This window comes from Nothoprocta perdicaria, unplaced genomic scaffold, assembly GCF_003342845.1.
Source record: "Nothoprocta perdicaria isolate Ctin4 unplaced genomic scaffold, notPer1 scaffold_17, whole genome shotgun sequence".
Lineage (NCBI taxonomy): Eukaryota > Metazoa > Chordata > Aves > Tinamiformes > Tinamidae > Nothoprocta > Nothoprocta perdicaria.
The window spans coordinates 6,675,195-6,686,824 of record NW_020454871.1 but is presented as its reverse complement, the minus strand read 5'-3'; the positions used below and the strand labels follow the sequence as shown (position 1 = coordinate 6,686,824).

Below are 11,630 nucleotides of genomic sequence, written 5' to 3'. Positions count from 1 at the left end.
CCCCAGTCAGGTTCCTGGTGCAGCTGCAGAATCACTTGCTTGAAGATGTAGTAGAGGACATGGAGGGACAGGACTGGGTGGCCATGAATGTGGACTGCTGAACCGATTGAACTGATTAAAGCAGAGCCATCAACCATGGAGGAGCAAACTGCAGCCTTCAAGCCAGCTGCAAGCTCAGGCTCTGGTTGCACTTAGTGGTAATGTGTTTAAACCATCTTTGGTCCCCATCTCTTCAGCTACTTGTTCCTATTCTTGTACCACCTCCTCCATTGCACAGGCATAATAACTTTGATTTTTGACATGATTACCTGAATCAGAAAACTTACTGTTTGCAAAATATATTTTTCATCTGATCAGCACCAGTTTCCTGATCTGATAAATCATGTGGCCTACCACAAACTTGTACCTGACCAGTGAAGGAGGTGATGCAAGGACTGCAATAAGTAATCATCAGTTGCTTAAATTGGCATTTCTGCCCCCAAAAATGCATGCAAAGTTGTAGCCATGGTGATGAGGCGGGGTACAGTGGTTCTGTTCCCAGCTCCATGTGCTGCTCTTCTTTCACATGGCTCTTGTCCCCGCTGCTGGAACAGCTCAGCTGCTCGAAAGGCACCTGCTGAACTACTTGCATATTACAGCTCAGCATATTCAGAATAAATCCAATCAGTGCCAGTTTAGTTACTGTGCCAGTAACTCGAGGGGGAATAGAGGAAGGCAGAAATCATAACTAAACAGAACACAGGCAGGGAGGTTAATGTTTGTTATGAGAGGTGCTTGTCTTCTTGGTATCTACTGCAATGTTTGGGTGCTCCAAACATCACACTAGCAAGTACAGCTATTTGTTTTTTACACTAACAGTTTCTTTGTTCTGATAATGTATCAATTACACTTGTGTTGGACAAGAGCAGACTTAAAAACTAACACTATCTAGCCCTCAGGGGAGAAGGAGACTACCATTTTTGGCCTGCTTTATACACTAACTTGTCAACCATGTTAATGTTACAAAATTCTTCAGTTAAACATATGCTTCATCAAGATGGTGAATGTCAGGGTCCATGTTTTAAAAAACTTGAAAACATACATAGAGAGCTGAGGTTGCAAAGAGAATAAAGAATGAAAGGAAAGAAGAGCAGAAAAAACCCGCCGGATTTAGCTCCAGCCTTTACATTTAGCCATTAGCATTTAGTTTGTGACTTTAAGGATGCCTTGGGTACATGCGTTGGAATAACAGCCAATACCAACTTAGAAAACATTTAAAAAGAAAAAAAATATTTTCTTAGTATTATTGAAATGCCAAAGGGTTGGCAAGTCTGAAATTACGTGTTTGCTTAGGTTTATTTGCCTCATTTTAATTTCACAGAATCACAGAATGGTTGAGATTGGAAGGGGCCTTGAGAGATCATCTAGTCCAACCTCCCTGCTCAAGCAGACACCTAGAGCATCTGGTGGCATCCAGATGGGTTTGGAAGACCTCCAGAGAAAGAGACTCCACAACCCCTCTGGGCAGCCTGTTCCAGGGCTCTTAATCTGATTGTACATAAGTTATCACATCATTTCCTTAAAGGAGGTCAGGTTTTGATGTGTAATAATTTCATCCAGTGGTTACCAATCCAATTTAAATAATTTGTCTTTATTTGGATCATACTCACTTTACTTGGATCAGTCAGGACAGGGTGGATGGGAAGAATCAAGAGGATTTGTTCAGCTCACAAATTTACAGATGCCACATAAGGAAGATGACACCACAGTGACACAGACTGACATTCCCACAGAATCTGGATAAGGGCATCTTCTAAAAAGCTACCTACTCTTACTTTTAAGGATACCAAACAATGATAAGAACAATATTTTCCAGTTTTGTCCTTTAAATTCTCTCCAGCTATTTCTATCTTCCTCTTAAAATACGGCACTAGAATAGGCATCCTCTATTCTGTTAGCTGGTGTTTCACTAATTCTCAATTACAGCATTAAAACCACGTCCCTGTCCTACCTTTTTACATAAGCAATGATGCTGTTTTTTCTCTTTCTCTGTGTTGCTCTAAGAATTCTTTTTCAGGCAACTGAAATGAACACACCAAATCCTTCCTGCAACACTGATATAGAAGACAGTCTCTCATCATATAATGTCCATTTTTTTGGTATAGTATCTTGTACTTGACTATGTTATATTTTTAAAAGTTGGACTTCAGACATTCAACTGCCGCTTCTTGACGAAGCTAACTCCACGGACATTCAACAACAGGCACTTAAGAAACCCACTGAAATGAGTGTTTTTGCCTCTGCACATTTTCCAACCGATTTTTCCTTCCTCATCTTCTTGAGTTCTGCTCTCATATAACCCCAGCACAGAGCCTATCTTTGTTATTTCAGCCACTGAAGCTATGGAAGTGCAGAGCTGGCTAAGACAAAGAATAGCTGAATGCTGAAGGTGACTGCATTTTCACTAAATTTCTATTCCATTGCCCTAATAGTCTCTTAAAAAAAAATCACAGAAACATCTAGGAATTACATGCAGGGTTTTCTGGTTCGCAATAGCTGTACTCTGTCTTTCATCCATCAAATATATGTACTCAACTGGATCATACTTGCAAGGTGTCCAATTAAAATTCTACCCTCAAATATAATTTATAGAAGCCTGTGGAGTTTGGGGTGCATATAAGAGACAGCCCTAGTCCCTGGGAGAACAGCCCTTTTCTCTCATCTAGTGACTGATCCCTGTTTACACATGGAGCTCACACCACACTTACTCAGCAAAATGCTGGCATGCCTCTGCAGCATTCCCACAGCAAGCAGAAAATGCCAGTACCACAAAAAAGAAATGACACAGTATATATGTTCCAGCTGTTCCTGACAGTTACAACTCTGCTCCCCGCTACAGACAAAATATTTCACTCACTTTCCATTTACAAGGACAAACTTAACAAACTCTCAGGGGATAATTCAGGCCCTTCTCTCTTCTTCCTTTCAGGAGCCTGTCCTCACCATACAAATCAGGTCTAGCAGAGGAAGGCACACAGACCATCAGAGCAACATGATTTGTTGTTGTTTAAACAATTAACTACAAAAAAAAAAGAGGCCTGACCATTGTCACAGCACGATGCAGCCTCTGTCTGCACTGCACTACTTAATTAATGAATATGTTCTGCCTGAGGAGTGTCACATACTCAGTCACCCACCCTGTCATTGGCACAGGGGCCAACTGGTCAGATACCTGCTTTGAAGCAGGAGCTACTGTGAAAACCAAAAAGCAAACAGGTAATTGAACCTTACTGCGCTTTTATTCTAACAACTATAGGAACTGTGTAAGCAGCACATTCATGTGGCCTTCATTGTGAAGGGAGAATCCTGCTTTACCAAAGCTCTCATGACAGAGCACTCTGTCAAGGTGTCTGAAAAAAGAGATTAATGCCCTTTCGGACCAATCTCCCCCTGCAAAACAGTAGCAGACATCCTACATCAGATAGACAAGTGTCCCATTCATAAAAGCAGCTAGTGAAAGAGTTGGGATTCTTCTCAACAGATTATTTATTTGCAAATATACAACTTCTCTTTCCTTTTGGTGGGATTGGTAACAGAGTACCGCTTTGGTACGAACCTCTAGCCTGGCACTTTTGCTCAGTTCCAGGAGACAGGTTTCTGGCTTCTCTGTCATCCATGAAAGCATACATCAAAAATTGTGCTTTTGCTGCTTTTCAGCTTCTATTTGCAGGCTAGCAAACTGTCTTACAATGTCTGCTCTGTTTTCTATGTTGCCCAAAAAAACTGTTACTGATAGTTGCAGGAAATGCATCCAAGGATTGTATTCTGGTTTGTTTGAAACATTTGTGAAGATCACAAACCAGTGGCTGAAACGCACCTCTTCCCTTCCTAGGTAACTGAAGGAAAAATTAAGTAATCCCTTGGTTAGGGATGGCTGAACAGAGGATGCTACAGCAAACAGACCAAATTTCAGATAGGTCAGAACTCTGAATGATGTGGACAGAAGGTTGCACTGTGTGAAGAATGTAGATGCAGGATAGAAAGAGTTATTTTGGCAGCTGTGTGTTTGAGATTTTGTTGCCAAAAAAAGGAAGAATCTTTACAGGATGAGGAAGAAAGAAGGCCCATCCAGTCAGGGAAGTATAACAGCAAAAAAAGGCAGAGTGACGGGAAAGGCAAAAAGAGATTCTATGCGGACTACGATAAACTAAACAGTTACTCTAGTTTAACATAACCTTAAGCAGAAATGGATAGTACTCTGGAAAATGTAACAGGTTCAGTCTGTGAAGTGGATATGAGCAAGCAGAAGTGGATATAAAGAACAAAACTACTTTCATAGCCTGAGGCAACTAAGTGATGTCTTTTGGCTTATGTGATACATTGGCCACGTTTGCAAGGCTAATGGAGATGGTACTGAACAGAATTGCTCTGCACATTTCCTGTATCTAGCGCATAACTTTGTGCATGCGAAAACCTTTGAGGAAGATCTGTTACATTTACAAATAGTATGTGATAAGCTTAGGGATGACAGTGTGAAATTAAAGCCACAGAAATAAGCACTTGTTAAAGAAAAAAAAAAAAAAAAGGTAATTTATTTTGGACAATCTGTGAGAAAATAATTTCAACCAATAACAGAAAAAGCTAAATCTATACTCTGCTAGACTGCTTGCTGGACTTATGCAAGTATTCTAAATTTTCTAAGAATATGCTTCTATTATACACAGGTTATTTATAGGTTTTCAACACTGCAAAACCAATACATGGGTTAGGTGAGAAAGAGTTGCAGTGATCAGCAAAATATACTTCAGATTTTTCAGAGCTGGAAAAAACTCTTTTGACAGACTTTATTTTGATCTAAAATCACTTTTAAAATGACTTTCATTTTCCATAAAATTATTTTTTTCCGGTCAGGAGCTCTCTTGACATAGGACTACTGATTTTGTCAACTTCGTAGATGATTACATCAGTAATTATTGTAAAATCTTTAAAGGAATCCCTGATCATTGCTAAATCTACATGACATCCATTTGTAGGCCAGCAAAATCTACTGTTCAGGACAGAATATTCAACTACACTGTTTAGTTGAGTAGGGTTTACAGTAGCTTAAATTGATATAAACTGACACAGCTGCAGCCACATCCTATCTGCCACGCATATCTGTTTCTCTGTTGTGTTGGCCCTGGCCCCGCATCTGTGCGGGGTCCTGAATTGATTTGCTAACTTGATCTGAGAGAACAGTAATAACTTTCTTTGTTGGGCTCAAATTTACCTCATTGAGAGCCTAAACTCACACCTCAGCTGCAGGAGCACCAGTAAGTGCAAAGGTAGAGACAGCTACATACAGGCATGGTATGGGGGAAGGAGCCAATGTGTTTGATTTCGCACTGCAAGGGCTGGCAGCACGCAAACAGTCTTAAGGCATCTTGGCAATAACTTGCTGCTCAGACTCAGTAACTTTTTTACACATTCTCATGTAGTAACATAGACCTGATTGGTCATAGACAGGAAGAGATGACAGTTTTTATCATAATTGATCAAATTGTGTGAGTTCCCAGGGTCTCCACTGAAAAATAAAGAACATGCAGTTGTATGCCAACTGAGTAAAACGGCAGCAAAACAATGTATGTGGTTGGAAATCACAGCCATATTAGAAGTCTTTGCAATATCACACTAAAACTCCGGTCACTAAAACCAGGAATAAAAAATACAAGATTGTATATAAGATGGGAAAAAAATAATCGGCATTTGCATAGATATCTCTTTGTACAAGATACAAAGAATGTGTGAACCACTTTATCATGGTTTTCAGAGCTGAAAGACATCTTCTATTTTCAAATCCTATTGGCATTTCAACAGACTGTCTGTTGAGTAAAATGAAGACATGAGATAGAAAACTGGAGCATGAATATGATGTTTGTACTGTTAAAAAGTCTCCTTTCTGTAAGAATATTTAATGACAAGACTATTTGAATATATTGCTTGGATATGATTGTACTTGTAACTGAGGCTGAATCTCCAGCAAAACTTGGGTTACAAATGAGGGACATACGAAGATCAGTAAAGTTAAGGTTATAATGTATGACACAGAATTCTTAAACTCTAGGCATGAACTATGAACACAAAACCTAAAACCGAATCTCTACTGAGGAACAAAGAAGGAATTTGTCCTATCAGTATTATACATAAATGTCACAGCCCAGAAAACTTTATAACTTGCTAAAGATAATTTGAGAGTGGGTTATTTTTAAAAGCAGTTTCTGCACTGAGAAGCTCTATGCAGAATGCCTTAGAAGATGTATTTCTCTAATTGTAAAGGAAGAAAAAAACTTGGAACCCTAAACCAGTTAAACTTTTAAATTAAACCTATGAAATAAGGATCTGAATAAAACAGCACTGCACAAGGAAGCGCAATAACGTACAGCTGCACCGCTAGACATAACCAAAGCTGGTTGGCAGGGCCACTGAAGCAGGGAAGGGACTCTCTGAATTCTCAACAACTGAAAAATAACAAAAAGAAAAGCAACAGTGTTAATTGGTAGAGATGGCTTTCCTGTTACACAAGCTGCCTAAGCCAGTCTGCAGACTGCACAGAAACAAGTATTTCTCCATGGAAAGAAGTGTCTCCTATAAGACTGGGAATAAAAAAGCTTCTCAGTGCAACGTTCTCTCACACATTAGGCAAAAGGAGGAAGCACATAAATGGTTACGATAACTAAAACAATAGGAGTCACATATCAAAGCATTGGCCAGAAATAAAGCTGGGAAAGAGATGAGTGGTAGAAGATTTTCAACTTGTAAGTTGACTTTAGAATTAAGAGAGAAAGATAACACGGTGGGATGCAATCTAATTATGCGTGACAGGGCAAGAATTTAGTCTAAGTTTTCTTATATTCTAATAGTTAACTGCTGCTAGAAGAGCAGGTCTTGCTCTCTATCTTGCCTCTAACTGTGAACTCCTCCCACTGCTCTCCTTGTACCATTCTGGCATTTTTATGACCATACAGCAAGCCTGTTTAGAGTACTAAACCAGTAGGAAAATTGTCTTATAAAAGACAGGAAATAGTTTTCTGCTGGTTCAGCGTGGGTGAGGTTGTTCATTTTATGGCAAGATGAATGCCACTGCTTGTACAAGAGAGTAGGGAAGAATGTGCCCTCGTCCAGAATTGGAGAAGGGTACTGAGATCACATTTTCAGACTGCCTTTAGATCAACTATGTTACAAACCACGTTTTGAAGGAGACACATGAGGCAGAAACATAATAAAAGAAGACAAGATACAATGAACCTTCTGATGCTTGGTGAACCTCAGGAAAAGCCTATCAATAGCTGTTTGAGAAGAGCACTGTCTGGAAGGGCCTTGAAATATAGACAAATAAAGCAACTCCTTTTTTTTTTTTTTTTTTTTATTTTCTTTCCTTTTAATAGTTCCTGCTATATTAAGAAAAGTATCATTCTGTCAGGACCCTTACTACACTAATAGGCTTAATGGCCCTGACAAGCCTCACCTGGGGCCTCCACCCCACCCTTGAGCCCCATTTAAGCTCAGCCCTCAGCCTTATTCCTTGACTGAGTTAAAATGAAACCATACATAGGGTTTGTATCAGTTCTGTCTATGCATTTTGTTGGCCTGGACCCTTGTTCACAGACTGACTTCCCAACTTGGTTTTGGATCTGCCTGGTCATGATGAACCTTCCTGATGATCTTCATCAGATCTGCTTTTGATCAAAATCTGGTAATTTTCATTCCCAGCTTGAGCCTGGACCTGCCTCACAGCTTTTATGTTTGTCTGATGATGGAGACACCTTGTTGATCTGGACTGCTATCCTAGGGTCTGCTTGCCTTGCTGTGGTACTGCAATGCTGGGCCGGCATGGGTGAGGTTCTGCTTTATTAGCTATGTTAGCATAATAATCTCCACGTTCTCTTGATGATGAACTTGAACACAGACTGAAGTCCTGGGCTGAGCTGAAATTGGGCTCCTATGGTGATGGGTATGGGAATCTAAAGCCTATGGCACTATTGGAACCCTTATACATTAGTATTACAATCTATAGCCTTATATCAGAGGAGCACTTGGCTCTATCACTTTTCTTTGCAGCCAAAGACTTTTTCCAGCTGTGAGATGCTGAATCTGTTCCCAGCTGAGATGGGGTGTGTGGGGGGAGACTCTACTATAAGCAAAGCTTAACTCTACTATAAGCGAAGTTTAAGCAACACTGTAACAGTGAAATCAGGGTAATGGTTAGAGCACTGTGGCTATTTGGGCTAGGCTAACCTACCTATATAGATAAAGGGGGTAACCATGTGAGTCAGCTCTGCAGTGAAGCTGGGAAACTATTTCTTCAGAGCAGTGGTTTGTTTACCAAGCAGTTCCCTCATAGATTAGTTTTTCCAAACACCCCAGAGACTGTACTTTTTTTTTTTTTTTTTTAACTCAAGAGTATATTTGTTTCTATCCTATAAAGCTGTTTAGTGCTGACAGCGTGTGTGTTTACATGTGTTTGGTGGTTTAAGTTCATAGTTAACATTCCTAAATTAGGAAGGACTAGCTGTGTACATGTAGATTTTTGGACCACAGCACTTAATGGAGATGTCTTGACTGTGAAATATGTTCATTTGCTTTCCCCCTGTCCCAAGCTCCTTTGCAGTTCTGCAAGGAACATACTGCATGTATAGAATTAAGTAATATAAGCAATGAAACAAGCAGCTACAAGATTCTTACAGTTACAATACACATACATTTCTTCCCTATTATTGATAAAATGAGTAAGCTATTGTCATAGTAAATAATATAGACTACCGGATTACAGTGAAATCAGGAGTTCAGAATCTAGTATTGATATAGCCTGATAGTGCCATCTGCTGGCACTTGACAAAAGCTATTGCTTTGTTAGAAAATACTTCTTATTCACTTGCAAGTCAGGGAAGACACAGATAACACTGAAAGTTAGGGTATCTTTTTATTTAAATTGTTTATTAATAGAATCAAACTCTTATTACTTATTATTTGCACAGTGTTTGCCTATTTTTTGTCACCTAGTCCAATTGCATACACACACGATCACTAAACATTTACCTGAGTTTCAGCAATTCAGGTAGCAGCCTGAAAGTTTATTTGGAAGCAGCAGATCGTACTGACATGGTGGTAACTTCTTGGCAGTTGGTCAGATGGTTATTTAAGGCATCCTTTCTTCCATTGATGTGTTTATGATGCTGTAACCTTGTGTAGCTGCAGCAGTCAGAGATGCTCCTTTCTTGGATGTGGCTTGTTACACAACCTGCTAATGCATGTGTGTTGGTGGCCTTCTACAGATTTGGCAAATTCTTGGTGTACTGAATCTATCACTTGTGGATTCAGCACGTTTACTGTCTCAAGGTTTCATTTCTTAGGAGATTTTTTTTCACACTCTGTCTCTTAGCGCACATGCTTTATGTCTTTGGTCTGCTTTGGGGTAGCTGTTCTCCATCTGTCCCACAGCTACCTATAGAACTCGTATAAACTCATGCAAAAGCAGCCCTAATGACATTTTGGTCTATAAATGCAACTTTACAGAATGTGAAAATTAATTACTTCCCTGAAGTTCTCTATTATAGAACCAAACCATGACCATTTGTGTTGGTGAGGCCGAGCACCTACAGTCAAAGATTTCAAAAGGGCTTTATAGTATTAATTAGATATTGAAATGTCTCTGTATCTGTACCAATTTTTTCAATATTTCAATGTTTGAAATATAAAAGTGGTAACATCATAGGACATGATGAACCTAAGTACATGTAATTTCTCTTCCTATGTCTAACAAGAAAATATAGTGCCCATCATACTATATGTCAAGTACTGGTTTTCGGAGCTAATGGAAAGAGGGATTACACAGCCAATCCTGGTAATTGTTTGTCAGGTAAATGAAGGTAAGAAGAAAACTGGGAAACCAAAGAACTGAGCGCTAAATCTTCAATGTTAACATAACTAATTCCCTCTTGCCAAATCTTCAGAAAAGTTCCATGAAATTTTGCACATATTAAATATACAAGCAACTGAAGTATATAAAGTATGTGCTGAAAGCATTACACTTTTATATTTAGATTTGTAGAATATCACTTGATAATACTAATTCAAGACTAATCAATTTATTTTTTTCTCCAGTTCATGGTACGTGTGCCTGCAGTAGCAACAACACAATACGTACATCTAAGGAAAGTGCAAAATGCAAATGTTAAGTACACAAGTAGAAATATTCAAAGGGCACCTTTTGTGAAAACTGCAGCTTGATTGTTCTGTACAGCATGTAATGTTCCCATGAATTTCAAGTAAAAAGCAAGCTGTGACAAACACTTGAAAGTGCTTTGTACAGACAGAAACAAGTAATTGCAACTGTTGTATGAAAGTCAAGTATTAAAAATGGCTAGTGTTTCTTCTATAAAGATGTAACAACAAATGCCTTGCTGAGCAGATTTTTCCCAGCTAACAGGTTTTTGCATATGCAATGTTAAGCTTTATGAAGCTTTAAAGAGCTTTTCCAAGTAGGCTATTTAGAGTAGTACTGTTTGATAAAAACAGACATTCAACACTTTATTTGTCCTAAGAAAAATGTACTTACCAAAGGTTATTTAAAATAGATTACCTGGAAAGGCTACTGAAGGCTGTGGTGGGCCTTGTCTTGTTGCAAACTATGCAAAAGGTGCATAAACTGTAGTGTGCTAAATAACTTGTAATAGCACTGTTACTATCTTGCAGCTGTTCCACAAGAAAGTTTTGAGTTTAAAGCCTTCTATTAGACCATGACCGAGTTTAGGAATAATCAGGCAGACATGGAAACATTTCAGAAATACAGAGTTAATGTTCTGTAAAATGACACTTGATTGGGCTGTGTATATATGGCAAAGAGGTCTTTCTAAATGTGGTGGAAGTGAGCTGCATAACTCATTTGCTCAGGCTAGTAATGGATGCATCCTGAAAGACCTGGGTGACAGACACCCAACTTCCTACTGGAATGAAGACACTTTTATTGTTCATTCTACCTACAAAGCTGGGGGTTGATCTAATACTTTTGACCAAGTATTACCTTTGTGAGTAATGAGCAGGTGAAATGGATGGCTTGGAACTCTTTTATTTAACTTTGCTACCTCAGGGATTGCTTCCAGGTGTGATCACGGCTGTAGCTTAGCACCTGAACTTTGAATATGGGCACTCTGCATGACAGGCACTGATGAAAAACAAATTGAATGGCTTCATTGCTGCAACTTTTAACATAAACTATGTAAACAGTGCTGAATTTAGGAGTTAAAATACTTTTTTAATTAATATCTCTTAAGTATGATGCTTATGAATGCCCTTGATACTTTGTAGCCCTGCAGATGTTAAGGAATTACTTTCCACGAATACAGGACGGGCCATGTAGGAAACTGCACTGCAAAAGGCAGCAGTGTTGGGAACCAAGAGAGATAGTGCGCTGAGCGCAGCTGTCAGACGCCTCTTACCGCCTCCTCCACAGCGCGACTCCGGCAGCGGGGCCTCACTCCTCAGCTCCTACCGCTCGGCGCCGGCGCCTCCCTGTCCGGCAGCAGCCGCGCGGCGCCTGGACAGGCGGGTTTCTCGGGGCTCCCCGGGGTCGCCGGCACCCCTGCGACATGGCGGCGGGAGCGTCGCCGCGCGAC

The 11,630-nt window shown here is 39.8% G+C and overlaps 1 protein-coding gene across 1 annotated transcript in view; it reads left to right on the top strand.

Moving 5' to 3' along the window:
• Positions 1-7,573: 7,573 nt before the first annotated feature.
• SMARCA1 (SWI/SNF related, matrix associated, actin dependent regulator of chromatin, subfamily a, member 1) overlaps positions 7,574-11,630 on the top strand; it is a 33,492-nt gene continuing 29,435 nt past the window's right edge. The window contains exon 1 of the mRNA XM_026036004.1: positions 7,574-7,711. Coding sequence (XP_025891789.1) covers positions 7,676-7,711 — 36 coding nt within the window. The 5' untranslated portion in view covers positions 7,574-7,675. The remainder of the gene's footprint in view (positions 7,712-11,630) is intronic.